We start from the raw sequence: 25,031 nt of genomic DNA on the forward strand, positions 1-25,031 counted from the left end.
TAGGAGCAATTTGCAAAAGTGCAGAAAAACACTAAGGAAAACCAATCGTTTGTAATACAAGCAAATTAATATTTTGCTGCCTATCCTTTCAACTTTTCATGTATAGTTTCTATATATATATATTTTAATAAATTTACTTATGTATTTTTTTTTTGGCTGCATTGGGTCTTCGTTGCTGTGCGCGGGATTTTTCTAGTTGCGGCGAGTGGCGGTTACTCTTCTCTGCGGTGCGCAGGCTTCTCATTGTGGTGGCTTCTCTTGTTACTGAGCACTGGCTCTAGGTGTGCGGGCTTCAGTAGTTGTGGTGCCCGGCCTCAGCAGTTGTGGCTGGCGGGATCTAGAGCGCAGGCTCAGTAGTTGTGGCGCACGGGCTTAGCTGCTCTACGGCATGTGGGATTTTCCCGGACCAGGGCACGAACCCGTGTCCCCGGCATTGGCAGGCAGATTCTTAACCACTGCGCCACCAGGGAAGCCCCTATATATTTTTTCTTTATAAATTTTTATATAAAAATTTAAACATTAACCTTATACCTACGTAATACATGTGACTTGCTTTCTTCACTTACTCGATTATGAACATTTTCTCATGATTCCATGGACTCTACTGGATGTGGGGTGTTTTTTTTTTTTCTTTTCTTTATTTTGGCTTAAAAGATGAACATTTATTTTTGTTCTTAAAAAGAAAAAGCAAATTTTCAGTTTATGCCAGTAGGTGTCATCCGTTCACAACAAAGTGCCACGCAGGAAACCTAATGTAATTTGACTTAACCTCTGTAATTTCTATCAAGTTCCAGTGTTGTGTTCTAGCTTATCTGAGTCCCTTGGGTGAAGAGCATTTAGGTTCTTAATAGAAATTGGAGAAGATGCTACCTTTGCCCTTAAGGTGCTTGCAAAGAAAGAAAGAAGAAAAAAGAAAAAAGAACAGTTTTGAAATAAAATGAATTTCATAAGCTTATACTTATCATTTTATATCCTAAAAATACATCAATTACTTGGAAGAGGTTGTTAAAATCTTACTCTGAGTTAGCCATCCAAATAAGGTCAATTATGCTATTGTCTTTTTTTTCTGAAAGAGGGTCACCAATCCAGATTTTGTGTATAAAAATTCAAGATGAGTCAAAATATAATGATATATTTTTAAAATATCAAAAAACTGTGAAAAAGTTATGAAATTTAAAAATTATAATGACTATACTTTTTGGTATCATGTAACAGTTCTTAAGAAATTTTATATCCATTACCTTTTGGTCCTCGCAAGAATCCTCCAAGGTTCTAAATGAGTAAACTTCTGTTCAGAGAGGTTAGGCATCTTGCTCAGGGCCACACGGCTGGTAAATGATGAATCCAGTTCTAGAATAAGGATCTTCTGACTTTGTATGCATACGTATATAGTGCCAAATGAGCGTTATCCTTTAAAGCAGAGGTTAGACCAAACTGGATCTTCAGATATGTTCTGTTTGCCTCCCAGAGTACTCGTTCAGGCTCTATTTTAAAGTTTTTGACTAAGTTGCAAAATTTAAAAATTGGGACCTTTCCCACAAAGACTAGACTTTCATATATATTTGGAAAAAACAGAAGATATGGCTACATTGGAGTTGTATTCCCTTGTAGCAATGTACAGCTGGATCTGAATGGCTGCTCCTCCTGTGTGCTCTCCAACTTGCCCCACTTTCCACCACTCCCTATTGCCTTATACCAGGTCCACTTCATTCGTTTCTTTCATCTGCCTGGCCCCCTGTTTGCATATGAGTTTGCAAGTCTTTTGTGTTTCAGTCTTCCGGGAAAGGTTATGTACTCCTTTCAACAATTGCATTATAGTTCAAAATATTTTTTGGATAGCTTCCAGAATCAGGTTAAGAGTCACACAAGAACACACTGTGAGAACGCCATGTGAGGACAGGGACAGAGACAGGAGTGATGCAGCTGCAAGCCAAGAAACACCAAGGATGGCAGGCAACCACCAGAAGCTAGGAAGAGGCAAAGAAGTGTTCTACTCAGAGTCTCAGAGGGAATGTGGCCTTGCTGACACCATGATTTTGGACTTCTAACCTCTGGAACTGTGAGCCAATAAATTTCTACTGTGTCAAACCACTCAAAAAAAAAAAGAAAAAAAAGTCACACAAGAAAAATGGTGCTTGTATGTTAGCCCATTTAATTTCTTAATTAATAGTGGCATTATCTACTTGATGACTTAGGTGGAGTATATAGAATGAAGAAAGCAAGGATGAAGCTCAAATTCTGGGCAATGTCAACATCAACATTTAGGAGGAGAGAGGAATTAGAAGAACTGGCTAAGAAGAAAGGGGTCTGAGAGATGGAGGTTAAAAAGGAGAGAGTAATGATCTGACCAATCACTCTGATGCAGACCACAGAGGGGCTTTGATGAAATGTTTGAAATTAGGAGGATAAAGGTTCGCTTCTGAGAGTTAGACCTTATTCAACACAGAATAGATCACAGTAGAGGCAGCAAAATAACCTAAAGGAGCAGAATGGCTCTTAGTTCTGATAATTCCATCAGGACTGAGTGGTACTGTTTTCAAGATAAAGTAAGTGTAACATCAACACAAAGTAAGCATAGCATCAAACGATTCAGAGGAGTCAAGGAAGGGAAGGATGGAGAGTGTTGGTTGGAGTTGGCAATGTGGAGGTCATGGTGAGCTTAGGGAAAGCAGTTCCAATGAAATGATAGAAACAGAAACCAACATACAGTGGGTTGAGGAACATCTAGGAAGCAGTGAAGGGTAGAGACTGAGTGTGGTCTTCTCTTTACTAAGAAAGGAGAGAGAAGTTGATGGCAGGGTTGGGGTCTGAAGAAATGTGTTTGTATGTGTTAATGATCGAAGAGCTTCTAGCATGTTTCTAAATGGAAGGGAAAGAGCTATTGAAAGGCAGGAGTAAAAGGTGGGACTGAGGGAACCAGAACCCTGGAGATTCTGGAGGGAATGGGATCCAGAGAGGTGCTTTGTGATGTTTGGAGCAATGGCACCATCATTAGAATGGAGGCCTTGCTGCCAAAGTGACCAAGTTGAGGTATTTTTGTTAAAAATATCAGTCATATCACTTTATAGTCACACCTTACCCTATGATTTTTTTCACCATTAATGGAAACGTGCAATTAGTTTTCTGGGCTTTAAGGATGGATTAATAACTTTTAAATGAGAAAATATTATTTGGCTGTTAAAATGGAATGCTCTTTTGTTTGATGATTAGGGATGGACAAATGATCAGATAAGAGATAAATCAGTATGATTAGTGATTATATTATTGAATTAATTTCAATGTGAAATACAAACAAATTTGACTATCTTCTGCCCTCAGACTACCATTCAAAGAGCAAAGTGTTAATTGGGGATGGTTCCTGAGGTAACATGGTTCCTTCAAAAGTCAAGGATTCTTCCAACACTCACTCATTCAACCGATACTTATGGAGCATCTACTCTGCTCCTGGCACTGTGTGGGGCAGTGAAGACACGGCTGCAGACAAGGCATCTTCAGTCCCTTTCCTAATGCTCCTCACATTCCAGTAGGGAAGCAAACAGGCCATCACAGTAGAATGATGAGCTTTAGGATGGGGGATACAGAGGGACTTTATGGGGATGAGGAAAAGGCACCCAATGGACTCTAGCTATGGAGTAAATGGATCAGGAAAGGCTTCTTCGATGAATTGTTGGGCATGTAAGCAAAGACCTGAAGACGGGTAGGATTTCTGCAGAAGAAGGGAGGCTGGGGTGGTGAGGAGGGGAAGTGAGGACAAGAGGGGGGCTCCTGGTGGTTGGAGGAATAGTTAGCTGGGGAACTTGGAGAACGCCTCTTCATTCAATACGGCTGAAGCACTGGGTGCAGCAGGAGAAGGGACACACGAGGCAGGAGACGGGGCTCACGGGAACCCTCTTGTAAAGGGTCTTGTAACGAGTCTGGGTGCCTTATCTATCTGGTAGGAGGCCGGGGCAGGGCGCGAAGCAGGGGAGCAGATGTATTAGATTTACATTTTACAAAGATGACTTACTCTGGTTGTGGTGTGGAGACAGATTGAAACCGGGCAAGAGTCGGACCGAGACAGCAGGAGTAAGATGCTGGAGACAAGAGAGGAAGAAAAATGACCAGGCAGAGAGCGAGGAAGTAGAATAATAGGGCTCCTTGGTGAACTAGTGGAGCCCAGAGGGCTGACACGCGGGTTCCTGGCTGACTGGATGATGGTGTCACCCAAGAACTGGGGACATAGGAGGAGAAATAATTTTGATTAGGAAGAACCCTTCTCTTCCAATGCTTTTCTATTTCAGATGGGCAAGCCAAGTTCAGGTGAAGCAGAGATACTTTGGGGGTCCTTTTAGCCCCGTTGTTTAGACTCAGTGGCCTTGGTGTGTGGGCTCTCCTACACCTGCAATTATTGGTTTCAACAAGTTTCAAGCAAAGCAGAAGAAAGATATTCACCTGTGGAACTTCAAACAAGCAAGCACTTAGCCTCCCCAACTCCCGGTGCCCGCAAAGCAAGTAATAATAAACACAGCACCTTTAATGTAGCAGAATTTCCATTCCCACCCTCGCCCTAGGCATCTGCACACACAAATCAAAACCCTCTTAAGTCACGGAATGAAAAAGTGAAAAAAGTAAAAGCAAACAAAAAGGGCTTCCTGTGGGGTGAATGGAAATTTCTGCCTAGTTTGTTTTCCAGGCACATGAAGAGTAGTTCTGAATAATCAAAACCACAAGTAATTGTATTCTGAACCGAGATTTTTGAGACAAGGAGGAAAGGGAAGGATCCCTTAGAGGGGTCTTTGACATAAGGCTCCGTCTACATAGACACAGGGCCTGCTCTACTTCAACATCAATTTCAACCAAATGTCTTACAAACAGAGAAGTCCGTCGGTTGGGAAAAAGCAAACAGATTCCTATCAAACAAAAACACACGTATCCAATTGAACTAAAGCGAAGTCAACCATATTTTGTGTAACTTTTCTCCCCCGAGATAGAAACATTGCACCTAAATTTTATTAGGAAATCTCTTTTGCATTCAGATATTTGGGAACTTCATCTAGGACCTAAGTGCCCTTCTTCCACCAAAATCTGAGGCCAAAAAATCATGTCACCAGTAATTTCTGGCCAGATAAATGAAGACTAGCCTGTGAGTATATTGTGGTAATTAAGAGCATGGAATTCACAGAGTTTCATTGTGTTTGACCTGGTTCCATCACTTACCGGCTGTGTGATCGTGGGCTACTTATTTAATCTCTCTAAATCTCAGTTTCCTCATCTGAGAAATGGCAATAATGACAAGATTTACTTCAGAGAGTAGTTGTGAGAACTGAATGAGACAATTCATGTGAAGTGCAGTACCTGGCACATAGTACATACTCAATAAATGTTCATTATTAGATTCCCTCCTCCATTTTCCTCTGCGTAACTGCAGCTCAGCTCTAGAATTTGTAGCAGCTTTTATCAAATGAAGTAAAATCTCTCTATTCTCAGTTCCAGAGCTAGGCCACAACTAGGTTAGAAAAAGTCAATTATTCTCTACTGCCTGTCTTTGCTGGGAAAGGACTCCAGTAAAATGTCAGTGAGACTCTTGATGCTGTCAGGGCAAAGTAGAAGGGAAAGGAAAGAGATACGGGTAACAGGTTCCCAGGGGACCTCGTGACCCAGTCTGTACCGCTCAGGTCCTACACTTCAAATGGTTTCTTTCACATCCACTATGGAGGCCCAGGAGCCCTAAAAAAGTTACCGGGAAAGCCCCAGCAGCTTGGAAATCACCGCAGGATCAGCCTCCTACCTTACCTTTGGAACCCCTTGACTCTCCAGTATCTTTAATTGCTTTTTTATAGACCATCCTGGATTCTGCTTCAGAGCCTGGACATTTTGGACTGACACCTTGGTTGCCCTGCCCAGCTGATTCCAGCTTCTCACCTAGATGTCAGCTCTGCAGGCTGAGAATCTATCCTGCCCTGTTACTCCCCAGAAACCTAACCTGGATCCAGCATTCTGGAAGCCAGTTCAGACCTCTGAGTGGTAGGCTCAGCAGGCCTTGGCATGACTGGTTTCACCTGCTTGGTTAAGAGTGAGGATTCTGGAGCCACACACTCCAAATCCAAACACTGCCACTTACTAACTAAGTGACTCGGGCCAGGTAATTTACCACTCTGTGCCTCAGTTTTCCTCATCTGTACAATGGGGAGACTAGCAGTCCCCATTCATAGGATGGTTAAGAGGATTAAATGAATTAATACATGTATAAGACATTATATAAACATATACAAATAATCCACCTACATAAATGTAAAACAATATAAATGTAATATTAGCTATATTCACATATTTTATACATATTAAATATGTTATATATTATTCTACACTTAACTTTATGTATGCTTTGCATTAACATGTATTATTTCATGTAAAACATTTATATACATATAAACATAATTATTTTTATTATTATTACTGTTGTTTTTGTCTACTCTATCACCCTGCATGGATAGAGAGACCATGGGTAGTCTCTTCAGCTTTCTTGCTTTCATCTGAGGCTATAGGTGTAGAATCCCTGCTTTCTACAGACTCTGCTGTACTATGTAAGGCAAGGTTTAAGTTAGATTAAAACCAATTCTAACACTTGGAAAATTACCATCTACAATGAATACCATGTAAATATTCTTTCTTAGATTCCTGTGTTGCTCTTCTTTCAGTATCATCATTTCAAGTTCTGTTGTAATTTCTTTTATTTCTTGTCCTATTTCAAAGGCTTTCTTTCTCTGGAGCAAATAGCATAAGATGGAAATGTGTCCAAATACATGCTATTTATCATGTGGTTAATTTTAGATCATGTTATCCCCAAAACTATTGATTCAGAGGAATAGGGTGGTTCTGAAAAGAATAGGCATTGTCTCTTTCACTTCTTTTCATGGAACTGAAATGAGGGTAAAGTTTTCCTCTGTCTTCAAAATCCTTAATAATCCATTGATTAAGCTTAACCCCCATGAGCAATAATGCCATATAGCCACTGACATCAATTAAGAGACACCTCCCTGCCTTGATGGTAAGTGTGACACTACATCAACCCCCAAAAAACCCACTTCCTTTCCAGCAAACAGAAAACAGCAGAGGACATGAATTCACTGGCAGCCTTAAACACTGAAGGAGAAAATTGTGTTTGTTTCTGGCAAACATGAAGTCAGATCTCTGGTATTTCTTTCTCTTCTGCTTCCAAGTTGAAGTTCTAGCAGGTAAGTGACCTACTGAATATTTATTATTAAGTTATAATTCAAGTGAACATTAAGAAAAATCAATTGGAAAAGGGTTTTTTTTGTTTGTTTGTTTTCAGAAAGTAAGAACGATTACAGAAGAGCCCAAGTCCATGGCTAAGGGCGTTTATGTCACTGTTTTAAGATGAAGAAAAATGTCTCATCGGATCATTAAAACTTTAAATTACCTGCTTGAAGTTACTTTTTAGTGGATAAAGTAGAAGAGTGGCTTACTGTTCTCAGAGAAAGATGAAAGGCAAAATGACTTGTGTCAAGAGAATGAAAATTAAGTAGTCCTGGCATTTGGGCTGGGGATCCTTTCTGAAGGAGAAAATAAGATGGAAGGGCTTTGAAAAGAAGGATTTTGATTTTAATCTTATCTGGGTGGTCTTTTGTCAGAAATGCCCTGGCTGCCACAGAGTTTTTTCGACACTAATGTCAAGGTCCTTCTAAAAGGCTAAGGAGTAGTGGATGATGTAAAAACACTCCCTAGCCTCTGTAGACATTAAAAAAATCATTCTGAAAAAAAAAAAAAATCATTCTGAAGTCCTCAATTCTTTCTCTTACATGGTATATATCACACTCTACTTGAATACTTTAGATAATGTTACCTACAATGAAATTAATATGTACTTCTGCTGCTTCTTACTTGGTACATTTTCTATTATTTTTGTTTCATCTTTAAGTCTGAGCCTCATGTTCTTGAGGCTGAGAAAAAGCAAAGTGAAATTATATTACATTGGGAAGTTCTACTGACACTAAAAGTGCAGACAGAACTTTTAGTAGGTATAACTTTATTTCGAAATAAGTTTTGCTGTGGTACCAAAAATAGACTTTATTTTTCTCTCCAAAGAATTAAAAAACAAAAGTGTATTGGTCAAATATTTGATCTTGTGGTGGCTCAAGGTGGCTCCAATGCTCTTAAATAAAGAGGAAAGAGGAATGAGGAATTAGAGTCTACTTAAGGTCCCAAGGGCAGTTTGGGGCCACTTGCTTGTTTAACTATGGCTTTTATACAACCCAATGAAATCCTTTAGCTGCATGAGCAACAAAGGAATAGCTTTGGAATTGATATTTATTCATTCATTCACTCATCCATTCATTCAGCACCAAGCACTTGCCATGCAGGAGGTACTGTGCCAGCTGCTGTGTGTACAATGATGAGCAAAATCAGGTCAGCCCCTGCTCTCACGAAGCTAACTGAATGGCTGGGAGAGAGACACTAATCAAATAATCCCATGAATGAATGACAATTACAGGCAGAACCCAGTTCTATCAGAGGATGTAACAAAGAAACCTGCATAAACTGGTGGGTGTGGAGGTGTGGTTGGGGGGTGGGTTCATCCAAGTCTTTCTTGTGGAAGTGGCACTTGAGCTGAGCCTTGGAGGACAAATAGCAATAAATGGGGAGAATGGTGGGATGGTGGGTAAGAACATTCCATATCATGAAAAGAGTAAGTGCAAAGGACCTGTGGCAGGAAGGAATGAAGTAAGTCAGGAAGCTGGAAGAAAGTGGATGTGCCTGAGTACAGAGAGGAAAGGGGTTGGGGATGGTGCAAGATAAGGCAGGAAAGGAAAGCAGAGACCAGACCATTCAGACCATATGCACCATGTGAAGGATTGTGGATTTTCTTCCAAGAACATTGGTTCAAGTCATTGAAGGGTTTGTACTGCTAAAAAGCATCCAATGTGCCAAACCTATTTAGGCACTTATGGTGGTGATATTATGCTCAGGAGATTTGAATTAGCAATGGTGTTACCACTGTGGAAGGATCGATCCAGCCTAGGTGGAATTATTTCTAGTTGGCAAATTAAGCTGATGAATAAATTGTACTTCTGGAATGATATTTATCTTGGATTCTGATGGAACAAAACCAACGTTCCCCCTCATCAACAGAAAACCATGCCATGTGCAAGCTGTTATCCTATTTGACAGGTGGCAAAATTGGGGCACAAATGGCTAGATGGAGATAGTAAACTGCTGAACAATCTTATATTCAAAATATCACCACAGTGCATGTATCCAGCAACTACCATTTTAAAGGCTCTAAATGCAAAGTAAAGAACCAGACTGAAGTCAACTAAGCTCTTGCAGATCCTTTCCTTTGGCATATTTTTAATCCTCCCAACTATGTAGGCTTTCTCATCCCATGAAGAGATAGGCATTCTTACTTTCAGTTAATCTTTGAAGAATCTCAGACCAGGAAAGGCTAAGTGTTTGGTTACCTAGTAATTAGTGGCAGAACCAAGATTAGAATTCAAATATGTCTGATTCCAATAGCCACATTCTTTCCACACCATGTTGAAGTAGTGGAGATATAACATGAATCTCAAAGGAGAGAAATTCTCATCAGTTTTGTTATTTGGTTGGTGAGTTAAGAGGAAAGAAATCATGGTGATTCTCAGTCTGCTATTGATCTCAGTGTAAAACTTAACAAAGTCATCTTCTTTTAATGATTCTGGAACAATAGGAGGCTCTTAATTGTAAAAGAACTGAGAAAACTGGGACCCTCTGTCTGCATTTAGAAGACACTCTTTATAGACATTATGGGCAATGGAGACCACGCGGGTGACCTGATGAATTCTGGTTTTGGAAAGACCACTTTAAAAGCAGTGGAGTGGGAATGACCAAGGTTAGGTGGTGTTTAATAAATGTGCATGTCTAATGATATGTTTAGGGTGGAAGCTGGAAGGGTAACCCTCAGGCTCATTTTGAGCCTTGATTTTGTCACCCAGGCACTGAAGCAGTGATTCCTGAACTCCATCACCTCCAAAAAAACCAGCCCTTTGGCGTCTCCAGCACCTGCTCCTCCCCAGAGCTCAGGGAGAGTCCTGCGGAGTTGAGCTGACATTTAAGCCCCTCCCAGCACCTCCTTCCAGTGTTCTTGCTGAATTAAAAAAATCCACATTGTCCACCTTTTCTTTCAATAGATGAATTCAGGGCATTCTCACTCAGCACAAGAAGCCTATATGAATTTCACTCCTTCAATATTGTTTATTTCTATTTTCCTTGGTTGCGGTATTCTCTTTTATTTTTGTTGGTAGGAGGAAGTTTCTTTTAACTCCCCTCTTTCCCTCTGTAATTTGGAAGGTTGACTACACGTCCTAGTTGACTAATTCATTATCATGTTCAGAGCAGCTTAACTGACTATCTATTTATTATTGTAGTAAAGTAAATAATGACAGTAGCCTTGCTTGATGTGTTTACCCCACCTCCCATCCCCCGCAGTGACGTGAGAACTTTGGAAAGTTCTCTTTTCACTCTCTTGCTTTCCCCTTAGTGAACCCCTGCCCCATACATGGGTTTTGTTGAAATAACTGAAAACTTGTAGTTGCAGATCATTGCTAAGTTTCCTCTGACAGTATTTCCCTTCTGGTTCAAGAATTCTTTACACTCACGTCACCTTTTCCCAGCGGCAGCATCATTCTTGCCATCTGCTCCTGTCTTGTCATCCTTGTTCTGATCCAATGATCAGAAGACTTCCATTATTTTCTTCAGATACCTCAAACTCTGAATTCCAGCATGGGTAAAGATGTCTTCCTTTACTCTGATGGGTGACTAATCTCTTTTCTGGGAGTAGGATTCCTGGACTGCACTCTTTTAATAGTCTCTGGATATTCATTCACTGTATGCTGGCTTCTAGGGTTGCAGGTGAGTAGTTCCATGTTAGTCTGCCTCTCATTACTTTGCAAGTAGATTAAAAAGTATCTCTAGAATCTTGTTATTCATTTCAATAATGGAATTCAGGAATTCCACTAGGATATGCCTAATTCTGTGAGTGTTTTCATTAACATTGCTTGGAACTGAGTGAGCCTTTTCAATCTGTAGACTTCAGGTTTTTTTGGGTTTTTTAAATTTCGGGGATATTTTCTCCCAGTAGTTGTTTAGTCATATCTTTTTCTTTGTCTTTTTTCCTTCTTTTTAGACATGCCTATTATTTTCATGTAAGATCTCGAGATCCTTGTTTTATCATCATTAGTGAGCAAAATGAATTTCATAACTTGCCATGGCTTTTAACAACTCCCTCAGTTGTTAAAATTCCAGAAATGGAATATTATAGTTCTTAAATTGCTAGCAGCATATTCCCATTTCTTGGTAGAAACAAAATGTAGGTGTGTAGGGAGGACCTCAATTCTCATCTGAGCTTTGCTCACTGTGTATCCATAGACTTGTTTGGCATAAAAAAAAAAATTTGGCCTCAGTATTCACAGTTGTAAACTGAGCAAAACCCACAGCTTATGCTGTCTCCCTATCCTAAGAATATAAATTTTATACATAAAAAGATGTACTGGGCTTTGCAAATTCAAAGCCCAGTATATATATATACACATATATATATACATATATATACATATACATATATACATATGTATATGTGTATATACACACACACACACATATATATATACCAATCATTTGTAGCCTTCAATACCCAAAGAAAAGACCACGTTTACTCCATAAATGGCATCTCTGTGTTACTGCTCTTCTAATAAATTGAGTCTATTAAATGACACGTTTTCGTCATTCTAAGTAAAATAAGAATGTGGCGTTCAGTACCTTTTGAGGAAAATTCAGAATTATACTTTGGAAAGTGGAACTTAAATATGTAGAAAACATGTAACACAAATGAAAGCTGTTGGTCAACAAGCAATTTTTTTCCATTAGTTTGGCCTGTATGGTCGATTGAAACAGACTGAGATTTGCAAGTTTAAAGAGAGAGTCAGTAATTGGGATATGAATCTCCTCTGACTCTCGTATAACATACTGATGGCTGCATCTACTTTGCATGAGGAAAAGCTAAGAAGAAGCAGTTTGTTTTTAAAGGAAGGTGATGGACTCAAGAATTTTGGGCTCAAGAATTTTGAGTCAGTCAACCACTAGTTCTGATAGAGTCTTTTGTTTTTCTTAGTGTGTTGCCATAGACATGGCACTTCCAACAAGCAACAAAGAATCACTTAAATGGAACTTTTTTCAATATGAGAAATCAAACTTTTATAACCAACATTTATACTCTCCTAGGGCTTAGCACACAAAAAAATTCATTCATGTAAAAAACAAGAAACAAAACCTCTACTGCACTCACAATTCAAGTTCTGCTCATTTTGTACTAAGACTGAAGCAAAATCTCCTAGTAGTTCCTGTTTGCTCTTATTTAATTATAATAGAGTTTCTTGTAGATGTGAATACATCTTTTTACATTTCTACAGGCAGATAAGTTACAGAATACTCATCAAGAATTTAGATCCCATCAGAGCAAGGACCCAGACTTTGTTGCAGGTTTAAGTACACAGGGCAGTTCAACACACAATGATCCATGAATGAGGCTGTCTAGGGAAACAGGTATGTTAAAGAATGTATTTTCACATCAAATAAATAACTTTATATATTTTTTTGGTGCATAATAACCTTTTCAGTCGTAGAATACATATGTGGCACCAATGTAAATACTACTTTAAGTATTTGGGACAATTATACACCCAATACATCTTGAAGGAAAAGAAATACTTGAAAATAACTTCCAAATCTAGCTTAATGTTAAAAACTTCTTTTTCTTTTTCTTCTCTTTTCTTAGCAAGTCTCTTTAGCTTCTGTGCTTCAGCTTCTATAAAATTAAGGGGTTGGACTAGATTATTGGACTAAACAGTTCCTTAGAAATGTGGACTCTGATATCAAATTGTCTAGGTTCAAATCATGGCTCCACCACAATTTGCCTCTATGACCTGGGGCCAGTTACTCAAGCCTCAGTTTCCTCATCTGTAAAATAGGAATAAAAATAGAAAATCTGATGTCAAATGTTGTTATGAACATCAAATGATATATTGCATGTAATGAATTTGAAACCATAATACATGGGAAACACGCAATGCTTGTAAGTTGCAATTATTATTACTATTTGGAAGTTTTTGAAAGCTTAGATGTTTATATAACTCCAGAACTATTGGGCTTCAGACAATTGGTTGGGCATCATTCAGTGTGAGACTTTGCCTTTGGACTTGGAAACAAGCATTCTCCATTATCCAGTAGATTGGATCCCCTGCTCTGTTTTTCTTGCTCACCTCCTCACCTCATTGCAGGACAGTTACCAACCAGGCTCAGCTTTCATATTCTTCTATTCATTCATTCATTTATTATTATTGAGCATCTAATGTATTCCAGGTCCTAGGATTATTTAAGTGACCATGATACAGTCTTTATCCTTGTGAAGTTTATGTTTAAATGAGGAAGACAAAAATAATTATGATCTAAGCTTATACACATTATAACTATATTGCTATAAACAAGGCTTTATTGAAATCATTGAGATAGGAGTCTTTGTCTGGGGGTCTCAGGGACAAAGCGGTTTTTTAAAGTGGTTCTTAAAGAATGAATGAGGATTTCTAAGCAGATAAAGCGGTAATGGGATATTCTAGTCTATGGGGATAGAAGTAACAATGTGAAAGTAATGGCCAAAAAGTATGGTGTAGCTTGAAGCTATATGGTCCCTGAGATTGTGAAAGGATTTTGTGTCATTCCAAGAAAATTGATTTATTTTTTTACCTCATAAGCAACAAGGTAGTGGATATTTTCAAACTGGGGAGTGAAATGCTTTGTAGAAACACAATTTTGCAAGCAGCATGGAGAATGGATTTGGAGGGAGAGACTACTGTTGAGAAGGCCAGTCAAGAAGATGCTTCCACAGATGAGGAAGATGTGAAAAAGTCCTAGTTTGGCAATGGGAATGGGGAAAAACCATCCATGAGCTAGAGTCAACTGGACTTGGTGACCAATTGGATCAGGACAGTCGGAGAGAGGGAGTAATGAGGAAGACTCTGAGGTCCTGATGCCTTAAAGGACAGGACTTGGGTTTGGTGAGTGGATGCTGAGTTCAGTTTGGAAATGTTACTCTTGATATGTCAGTGGACACATCCAGATGGAGACGTTGAAAGGAAACTGGAAATAAGGAACTAAGCCCAGGGGAGGAGTGGGCTGGAGATGAAGGTGTGGGTTACTGGAGTAGAGAGTAGAGTTTATTCTAATTACTTTGTAAATATCGCTACGAAGTTTTATAACACCTTTGGGATTTTTCCATTTTCACAAAGAAAATCAGTTTTTACGAGGAGAAAATCAATCTTTCATTAAAAAAATTATGCATTTTAGAGAACCAAAGGTTGTTTTACCCCCTCTACAGAGTTCCTTGGAGAATAGAAAATTCACACATTGTGTGTGTGTGTGTGTGTGTGTCAGCGTGCGTGTGCACGTGCAGGTGCGCTCATAGTCTTTTGCCTTTTTAACTTTCTCCTTACTTTTTTTCTTCATGTTTTTTTGACTTCCTTTTCTGCAAATGTTAAGACTTGGGATTGGGCTTATTTTGCCTACCCTTGCTACCAATTTCAATCACTACTTTAGATTATGGATGCCTTTGAATAATAATGTAAATATAGAAATTATGCATATATAAAAATCTGCTAATCAGGATTCCAAAAGTTTTAGCTAGTAGATGCATAAGAAATGACAGTGGTTTTATGAGAGGTAAAAAAAAAAGTGGTAGAAAGCATATTTTTTAAATGACAGAATTTCTTAGGAAAAGATCAAATGTAACAAAACCCTAATATAAACATTGCAATTTTTAGAACTTCACTTCTTACGTCACATTCATGTGCTGTGCTAAGCTAAAGCTTATCATTGTTGGATTACAGAAAATATTTTTAATAAGCACTATCAATAATTGCAAACTCAGGAACTCTTATCTTTCGATCACTCAGACCTTTGTGGAGGTTTGTGGTTAGAAGTCTGAGTTAAGGAGAATAAAGTGAAATTGCTGATCCGTCTCATATCCCCTGCACTGTGTGGGTTTTCTAAGTGTTTTTGCTAAAAGATTTTCAACCAGGCATAATACAACTGCTTATAAAGAGTCCTGGCAGGATGGGTTCTATCAAGACAATCTTACACTGAAGAAATGAAATAGTTTAGATGTAAAAGAATCAATTTGTAAATAAATTTCTGAATCATAATGCGATTCTCAGCTGAATGACCCTTTTCTTCAGAGATTTTTTTCTTAATAGCTCCCCAAAAAGAAGATGTAAATGCTTTTATCTTTTAAAAATTTTGAAGATCTAAAGAACTCATCTGATATAAACATTCTGATTTTACTCTTGAAACCTTAGTCTGCTGATATCAACAGTAATGTTATAAAAATCATAGCAGCAGTTAACAGGTTTGAACCTCTATTGGAAAGATTGCACCCTTTAGACATGGTAGTCAATGTGATTAAGATATAGCACCTATTTTCTAGAGTACTTATAATCTAGGAGCACCAACAAGAAGTAAACAGATATGGTAGCAAAACGAAAATGAAGTCTGAATATTCAGATTTTTAGACTCATCACCAGGATTCAAGAGAACATATTCCTGTTTGTGTTTTTAGCAATGCACTAAATGCTAAATTTTATAGCATGGTGTTTCTATTGCAAATCACTCACATGCTCTGGTTATGAAACATCTGGATGTATTACAACAATCATTGGTTCAGAGGCACCTGTCCTGGACATCCATTGGGCAAATTTAATGATTCTGCACTTTAGAGGATACAAATAATAACCAGGTTGAAACCTGTCTTCCCTTCTATAGGCACAAAAGAGCCAAGAGAATAGTCAACCATCTAAACAAGTCTTTATGAACCTGGTAGATATTTATAATAGTTAAAGAACGTGCTTCTTTAAAGCTCAGCCAGATAATATTCATTAGAACCTGACATCCCAGTTGAGGAGGTGTCTTTTGTACTTGATTGTATATTTGCACGTACTTGTCTGCAGAAGAAAGGCAACATGCCGTAGCTAACCCTGGGATCGTGTCCCAGCTATGAGCTATGTAATCCTGGGAAAGATACTCAGTTTTCTGGCCCCAGTTTAGCTTGATAAATTTAAGTGTACAATTTAAAATGAAAGGCTTAACTGAATCATTTCTAAGAGCCCTTTTGATTCTTATATTCTATAGTCTACGCTTTATCTCCCCAGATTTATAACATCACTGAGATCTACATATCCATTCATCCATCCATCCATCCAATACATATTTATTGTGACTTACTACTTACCAGGTGCTACTGTAGATACTTGGGATGAATCTGTGAATAAAATCAACAAGGTCCCTCATTTTAAAGCTTATGTTATAGTGGGGTAGCCAGACAGTAAACAAGAAAATGAAGCAGACAGCAACCTCAGGTAATATGCTAGAAAATGACTTGCGGTGTGTTTTGGATTGAGCGGTCAATGGTTGCTGGAGAAGTAAGAAGCAGCCACATGAAAATCAGAGATAACATTCCAGGCAAAGAAACAACAAATTCAAAGCCCTGGGGACCAACTTCTTGTGTTTGAGGAATAGAAAGAAGAACAGTGTGACTGCAGTGTGGTGAGTGGCTGGTATAAAATGGTGTTAGCGAGACAGGGTAGATCACGCAAGTCATGGAAACTAGCATAAGGAGTTAGATTTTCTTTTAAATGAGATGGGAAGGCCCTGGATGCTTTATAAGCAGGGCAAGTATACTATCTGATTATGTATGTAAGAAGATTATTCTGGTTTCCCTGAGGAGAGTGGATGGTGAATGGGTGTGAGTGAGAGCAGAAAGTTAGGAAGCTCTTGTCATCCCAGAGAGAGAGAATGCTGGTTTGGACCAATTGCAGCTTAGATGGAGAAATGGGTAGATTCTACCAGACATAGAACAGAGCTGCAGGAAATTAGACTTTCTTCCTGTAGAAGGATTTCAACAGTGATCCTCTAAGACTCAGTCTATAGTGACCACTTTGTAGCTTCATGTGGTTGCCTGCTTCCATTATACTTCCTTTGGTTGTTGCTAGTGGCACTTCAACCTCAGATTGTACCCCAAATCTTTCATCTGCCCAAGAAGCTGTGTGACCTCGGACAAATAATCTAATCTGTCTGGGTCATCAGTTGTCTGTATGTGGAAAAATTGGACTTGCTGTATGATTTGTATGTTTGCTAGGCTTGACTGTATATGAGGCTGGGCAGAAGTTGAATCATGTTACAGGAAACACAAGTGTGAAGGTAGGGGTGTTTACAGGATGTCTGAAACATGTACAGACTGTATATGAGAGCTTATGGGGATTGGAAATGGAGATGGTTATGGTAGGGAGAGTGAGGAACATATCAAAGACAGTGTGAGAGAATATTTTGGAGGATAATTTTATATTAAAAAGCGGTATGTGTGGGCTTCCCTCGTGGCGCAGTGGTTGTGTATCTGCCTGCCAATGCAGGGGACACGGGGTCGAGCCCTGGTCTGGGAATATCCCACATGCCGCGGAGCAACTAGGCCCGTGAGCCACAACTACTGAGCCTGCGCGTCTGGAGCCTGTGCTCCGCAACAAGAGAGGCCGCGACAGTGAGAGGCCCGCGCACCGCGATGAAGAGTGGCCCCCGCTTGCCGCAACTAGAGAAAGCCCTCGCACAGAAACGAAGACCCAACACAGCCAAAACTAAATAAATAAATAAATAAACCCAAAAGTTAAAAAAAAAAAAAAAAGCGGTATGCGAAGCGAATTTAAGCTTGATATAAGGGAAGAAAGAACAAGAAGAAAGAGATTGATGAGGGGAATAGTCACAATTTTCAACTACTAGTATGACAGGGGAACTGACCAAAGAGATTTGACACCCAATCAAAGCAGACACCGGCTATAAAAAATGGTGCTATCATACCAGTACTCCTGACTGAATATTAGACTTGGAGATAAGAACATCCAGGGAAGGTGGAGAAAAGATTCTAGCTGCTTCAGCAGTTATAAGGAACTAACATATTCAGATTTTCCTTAAATTGTCTATCCATTAAATGCTTTAGTCATGATTATAGGAATGATCTCCTTTTGATACTATTTTTCAAATATCATCAAAGGGGCTTCCCTGGTGGCGCAGTGGTGGTCTGCCTGCCAATGCAGGGGACACGGGTTCGAGCCCTGGTCTGGGAGGATCCCACATGCCGCGGAGCAGCTGGGCCCGTGAGCCACAACTACTGAGCCTGCGCGTCTGGAGCCTGTGCTCCGCAACAAGAGAGGCCGCGATAGTGAGAGGCCCGCGCACCGCGATGAAGAGTGACCCCCGCTTGCCACAACTAGAGAAAGCCCTCACACAGAAACGAAGACCCAACACAGCCATAAATAAATAAATAAATTAATTAATTAATTAATTAATTAATTAATTTAAAAAATATATATCATCAAAGACTAAGGATTTTGTGATTAGGTATTTGAGCATATCTGTTCTACAGGTGCCAAAGTAATTATGAAGCAATTGATTAAATCCCCTATCTGATTCCTTTAGTTGAAAACATTCAAATAGCAGACCAAGAGTTGCCAAATCGTTTTCCAGATGGAAAGTTTAAGCATCGGGTATGTGGACACTTAAGTCAGGCTTCTTGTCACCACATTTAATAATAAAAAGGTGACCTAGGTAGTTTTTAGATTAAAAATGATAAAACAAATAACTAAGAGTGTCCCGTAGAAATGACACTTTGGGATCTCCAGTTACTCCTCTGATGTCAATGGCACTGTCACTCAAGAAAAACTTAGGTAGTTTTCCTCGCCATACCTAAATGTTTTTATGGGCCAGGAAGATTGTCTCATTAATTTTCATTTCTCCTGACTTCATGGAACAGCCCAGTAAGATGCTGGGACTGAGAGAGTATTATGGAAACATGGTTTCTCCTCTGGAGAACCCAGCAGCAAACTAGTATCTCTCTTGGTTGTTCATGGTCTCATCTAGATATGTTCTCATCCTCAATCCATAGAGAGTAAGTGTTGGAAAGAACTTTAAGATGTCTTGGTCTCACTTCCTTATTTCACAGCTGAAGAGACTAAAGTCTAGAGAGGTATCCTTGTCACAGAGACTTGTTAATGGCAAAGCCAGAATTTTCCTCTGGTTTCCTTGGGAACCACTGCATTGCACTTCTATCACCCTGCATCGCCAACCATTATATTTCATCTTGCGTTGGGTTATAGGTCATAGTGTGGGCCCAAAAGGAGAAAAAGCTGCTGACAAAATCATCTTCCAAAGTAGAAGACAATGCATCTACATCTGTGTGTGCACAGGGTGGCCGCAGACGCTTTTGTTCCAAGATCTCTTTGTGGTTTACACACTGCTATTCTAAAGTCCTTGGGAAATTTGCTCTGAACATTTCTAAAGGAACTGTGAACCAGCTCACTGATTTTATCTTCTGCAATAGACAGTAAAGACATAAGCATCAAAGCAATAGTAGTGCAACATAATTTACTTTCAGACAAATAAGTCCCCATGCAAATCATCTTTCACTTTAATCTAATGTAGGTTGCACCTATTCTCATGTGATGAGTTTTTCCCCTTTGCCTTTTGCTTACATTTACCCTCAGTTCTTTAAATGAAACAAGCATTGTTTTTCTTCTTTATACTTGAAAACTATTTTATTCTAGAGCAAAACATCTATTCACAAAAGTGAAAAAATATAAATGTACAATTTAACGAATAGTTACAAAACATACTACCTTACTCCTACAATTATCACAGGTCAAGAGGTAAAACATTGTCAGCCCACAGAAGCCTCTCCACACTTTGTTTTCCTTCCCGATTCCAATTCCTCTTCCCCTTTATACAGAAGCATCATACTGAATTTTGAGATATTCATTTGGTTTATATATTCTGTTTCTATTCTTTTAGTCATTATGCAAGAAATCACAACATGCATACTTCATTTATCAAAGTCTCAAGTTGCATACACCGTTTCTAGCCTCCTAGACAATGTGTTTTAGGTTGACAGTTTCTTTCAGTACTCTAAAGATATAAGATGTAATTCCACTGTATCATGACTTTTACTGTTGATGTTGAGATACCACCTGTCTGTCTAACAGTTGCTTCTTAGAAGGTAGTCAGTCTCTTTTCCCTGGCTGTTTTTAGGGTTTTTATTATGATTTGTCTAGATGTGCATATTTAAAAAAAAATCTACTTGTGATTTGTTAGGATTCTTGAACCTGTGGATTTTGATTGCATTCTGAATAGTTTTTCTAGCCGAATTTTCCAGTTCAACAACTCTCTTTAACCATCTAATAGGCTCTTAACATATCTGCTGAGTTTCTAATCTCAGTGTGGTTTTTTTGCCAATTCTAGTTGGTTCTTTTTCAAATTAGTTGACTTTTTTTCTTTGTTTCCTGTGATCTATAGATATTATTACAAGTTTGTCTTTTATTTCCTTAAACACAGAAGGCTCAATTGTTTTATTTTGGGGATCTGATAATTTAAATATATAATTGTGTATTTGGTTTTGGAGTCTGTTGTTTCTGTTGTTGTCTTGTTTCCTTGCATGTCTGATTATTTTTTATGGTATGCTTGTCATTATAATTATTATTTGTAGATATGAGTTGAAGCCTAGGATGTAAACCTTTTCTTTCTGTAATAGTTTGCATTTTTACTTTTAAAAGCTTAGGGGTAATAATAATCCAAAATCACCTTAGACAAAGTTCAATTATTGAGATTTTCTGGACCACTGAAGTGATTTGAAGGTGGGCTATAATCTGCATGAAGGCTGGTTTACTTCTGGTTTAACCTGTATTCCAAGGCTGTAGCCCTTTGGGATTTTGAGGAGCTTATTGAGGAGAATGTCTTTTACTAGATTTCTCGCTTTTAGACTCTGGGAGTTGAGACTTGAAAGCAGAAGTTTGAATCTGGGAGAGCAGCACATGCTCTCGAAGTAAAAGCAACTTCTAACCTTCGCTTATCTCTCTGGATTCTGGTTCTTCAAGTTTAATCTAGTAATTTCTTCTTTTTTTCAGCTCTTTAATCCTTTACATTAATATTTTTAGACATTTCATTCAGCGTGTTTGGTTGTTTTGGTGTGGGAATTAGTTTGAATAACCTGGACTGCCATACTGAAAACTAGAACGCTTGTGTATATTTTCACAATCAAATCCCCAAGTTGAAAATCTATTCCCTAGCAATATGAGAGATATAAATGAAAGCCTACAGGTATTAAGAAAAATAAGTAACTATGGTGAATTTTAAATAAAATGAACGCACTGGTGTAAGCAAAATTGTGACAAGTGAAGCCAGGAGGGTAATGCTAGTCCTGTTATAAAGTGGAACAGTTCTTTCCGAAAGCAACATGGCGGTACCGAGTGTTTTCAGAGTCTTTAAATATTTTGCCCACATGTCAAAATATTTACATAAAATCAAAATGCTGAAAATAACCCCAACAGTCAACATTAGTAGAATGCTTTAACAAATTATGATAGATTAACATTATGCCCTTTTATATAGCCATTAAAAAGGATAAGTATGATGACTATGTAAAAAATGGAATGTTTATGATATAACATTAACTGCCAATAGAAGAACAAAAGGAATAGGTTTGCTATATAAAATAAGTATATGTCTGGAAGATAAAGAGCAAAAATGCAGAAATAGTATTTCTATTTCACTGGAAAAGGAGGAGTAGGTAATTTTTTTCCTTAAAAATTCTTTGTACTTGTTACATAGTTTTCTCAAGAATAAAAACAGGGATTTCAAAACTTAAGCTAAAAACTGTCATGCTAATAATTTTTCCCAATTTCAGCATGAAACTTTGTCATATTAAAAAAAGAAGAAGAAAAAAGGAAGGGAAAGAGTTGTTTGAACTTATAACTGAATAACTCAGAATCTGCAACCAGGCCAAATCCATTTCAGTTTCCTTCTTCTGTGATCCCCATGTAGCTTGCAAAAACAACCTTGGTTTCCTATAAGCTAAAATTTATTTTAAAAAATGAAAAAGTAAACAAAACTCTGGGTCTTTACCTTTATCATCAGACTTTGATTCAGTTCTCAATGGTTGAGGTTCAGAGAAGACATGTTTCTATCATTTGAAAATGATTCATCTGTTCTTTCACTCTCTAGCGGGAGGGTATAGTGTAAATATATACTCTTATATAACCATTCATTTTTAGTTTAAGCTGTTTTGTGCTTTAAAAAGTTTTTTTCCTAAACTATGTCTATCCCCAAATCTCTCATTGTTTGACTAAAGTGCTAATCCTCCTTCAAGTTCAATTTTCAAAGTCACTTTCTCCAAGTGGCATTATCTGATTCTCCAGTCAAAATGTGACCCCCATCTACCTTTACTTGACTCCATTCCTAGCATGAATTATGGTGCATGACTTCATATTTATCTATCATCTGTCTCCAGTATGAAATCTGCCCAAAGGCAGAAACCATTTCTCTTTGATTCATACTATGTAAATATGTTATTTAATATATTACATATTATATATTCATATATGATAAACAAGTCTCTGGTTAGGTTTTTTCCCAAGACACAGTTTTACCTTCATGTTCTATTTTTTGGTTGTGAAGTTCCTTCATTTTGCTGCAATAAAGGTGACTTTATGAAGAGAAGAGATGAGTTTTGTGCTCAAATATAATGATTAGGTCAACAGAATCATAAAATGTCACTTTTTTTTTTTTTTTTTTTTTTATCCAGGAGAATTCAATGCTTCTGCCACGTCTGAGATGTTTATATTTCACAATGGAGGTGTACAAATTTTATGCAAATACCCTGATACTGTCCAACAATTTAAAATGCAGTTGTTGAAAGGGAATAATATACTCTGTGATCTCATTAAAACAAAGGGAAGCGGAGACACGGTGTCCATCACGAATCTGAACGTCTGTCAATTTCAGTTATCCAATAACAGTGTCTCTTTTTTTCTGTATAACTTGGACAGTTCTCATGCCAGCTATTACATCTGCAAACTATCAATTTTTGATCCTCCTCCTTTTCAAGTAGATATTCTAAGCAAAGAATATTTGAATATTTACGGTAAGACATTGTTTTAATCTTCTAGACTTAAGAGTACATAGACATTTTAACAATTTTTCTCACTAATGAAAACAGTTAAATAAGTATCTCTTGTGTTGGAGTTCATTCCGGTGCAATTGATGGCAATAATTTATGATGAAATATATCAATACAAGGATGTTTATTAATAATAAAAATAATTATATTAATCAGCAATATGAAATTTAATCATATAGACTGCTGAGTTAGAAATAGGTTATGTTGTCTCTAAAACACACATGCCATTGAAAATCAGGACAAAAATTAGGAGAAATATCCAAACCCATGGCTTAATGGCTGTTGCTTCTATTCACCTAAAGTTTAAGGTTTGGGTTTTGTGCTGGGAATTGTGGAATTAAGTGAGATGATTGAAAACAATAGTTTTATACCTTTACTTTTCCTACTTATTCTTTTGCAAAAACATAGACAGGGAAGTCTTTTCTATTAACCACATTTATAGAAATATATATTTAGAAATATATGTGCATATATGTGCATAAGTCTTCGGTTTTAGTTTCTGGATCCTTGCTATCATACTGAGATGATGTTATTTATTTACTGTTTACTGGATTTCATGATTGTAATGAAGGCAAGCTTTATGGCAAGCTGTTTAATTTAAACAGCTCTTTTAAATTTGTTAAGTGAACTTGTGATTCAGCACTGAAAGAGGAGATTTGATTCTGAGAGTTTTTCCTTACCTTAATTTTTTTCCAACCCAGAATCACAGCTTTGTTGCCAGCTGAAGTTCTGGCTACCCATAGGATGTGCGGCTTTTGTTGTAGCGTGCATTTTTGGATGTGTCCTTACATGTTGGCTTACAAAAAAGGTGAGCAACGTTGATCTTTTCTTGCACTGGCTTTACTGAGGAATACGAGCAGTTATTTACTCATCAAAGTAAGTATTGCTCTTGCCAGAATAATTTGATCAACAGGTAGATGATTTCCTTTCCTCAAGATATGCCTACTAATTAAACTACTAACTTGGAACAGAAGCTTATTTACTTTATAGCCGCTTCATTCCAAAAGGAATTCAGTGGCTTACAAAGAGCTATGTCTTTATTATTATTCAAAAAAGATAAGGAAATTGGGGCCACGGAAAGACAAAAAGGCAGGAGGAGGGTTATAAGATAAAAATAGATGCTTCCGACTTTTAAAAACTATTACATGTGGGCTGCAAATTTGATTCTAAGTTTCCAAAGTCAGGGCAGATGAAACAATGAGTTATACATTTTTCTCAACCAGTCAATTAAAAAACAATCAGTGAGAAAGTCTCGTAGGGCGCCATCAGTAGTTGAGAAGGAAATTGCCAGCTTCTTTACGTGGTAAGTTATTAGGACTCCTTGCTTTTAAAGAAAACCACTGAAAAGCTAGGCAGAAAGAGAAAAGAATAACAACAACGATAACAACAAAAATCTCTCTGTGCCGGGGGATATTCTTTTTAGTGCATCACAAAATGGGTTCTCAGTCAAAGAACCTATACCATTTTGCATATTATGCAAGGGTGTTAGCACCCTCAGGTATATCCCAGTGTGATCGTTGGCCATACAGTGAGTATATCTGTGTCAGAAGGGAATTTGAAAGGAGAGATAAAGAAGGAAGAGAGGAAGATAAGCCCTGTGGTCTAAGTCCACTGGGGAAGGAACAGTAAAGGCATAAATGAGAAAAGACGTTGAGCAGAAACAGTTTTTATTTCAAGCCTTTTTCATATTGTTCTCCTACTTAGCCTAAATTCAGGAGCCTAAGTCACATCATCACACTTTGTCATATACTGCTTCAACAACGAATAGAAAACAATAACAAACACACAAACACATCCCCCACAGGCATGGAGGTGGGGAAGAGCAGATGACAAATCACGTTTCTGACTTTTCTTGCAGAAGTGTCCTTCCAGCGTGCATGACCCTAATAGTGAATACATGTTCATGGCAGCAGTGAACACTGCTAAAAAGCCTGGACCCACAGGTACAGTGACACGAGGGGGC

The 25,031-nt window shown here is 38.1% G+C and overlaps 1 protein-coding gene across 2 annotated transcripts; it reads left to right on the plus strand.

The window, feature by feature from the left end:
- The first annotated feature begins 109 nt into the window (after positions 1–109).
- ICOS (inducible T cell costimulator) lies at positions 110–25,031 on the plus strand. Of its 2 annotated transcripts, XM_082397192.1 has the most exons (3): positions 132–7,214; positions 22,694–23,032; positions 23,770–25,031. In XM_082397192.1, the coding sequence occupies exons 1-3, from the start codon at positions 7,157–7,159 to the stop codon at positions 23,913–23,915; spliced, it is 543 nt and encodes a 180-aa protein (XP_082253318.1). In that variant the 5' UTR covers positions 132–7,156; the 3' UTR covers positions 23,916–25,031. The 2 variants fall into 2 exon arrangements, 1 of the variants encoding a protein (XP_082253318.1); XR_014246072.1 differs by lacking the exons at positions 22,694–23,032; positions 23,770–25,031 and adding an exon at positions 7,313–7,750 and having other exon boundaries at positions 110–7,214.

This window comes from Balaenoptera borealis, assembly GCF_965194805.1.
Source record: "Balaenoptera borealis genome assembly, chromosome: 6".
In the NCBI taxonomy this organism is placed as follows: Eukaryota; Metazoa; Chordata; class Mammalia; order Artiodactyla; family Balaenopteridae; genus Balaenoptera; species Balaenoptera borealis.

What these genes read in the sequence shown, in the direction of transcription:
- ICOS (XM_082397192.1), top strand. Translation starts at nt 7,157, where the DNA reads ATGAAGTCAGATCTCTGGTATTTCTTTCTCTTCTGCTTCCAAGTTGAA. An exon ending in CCAAGTTGAAGTTCTAGCAG is followed by an intron (nt 7,215 to 22,693) that starts GTAAGTGACCTA and finishes TTTTTTATCCAG; the next exon opens with GAGAATTCAATGCTTCTGCC. An exon ending in AGAATATTTGAATATTTACG is followed by an intron (nt 23,033 to 23,769) that starts GTAAGACATTGT and finishes TTTCCAACCCAG; the next exon opens with AATCACAGCTTTGTTGCCAG.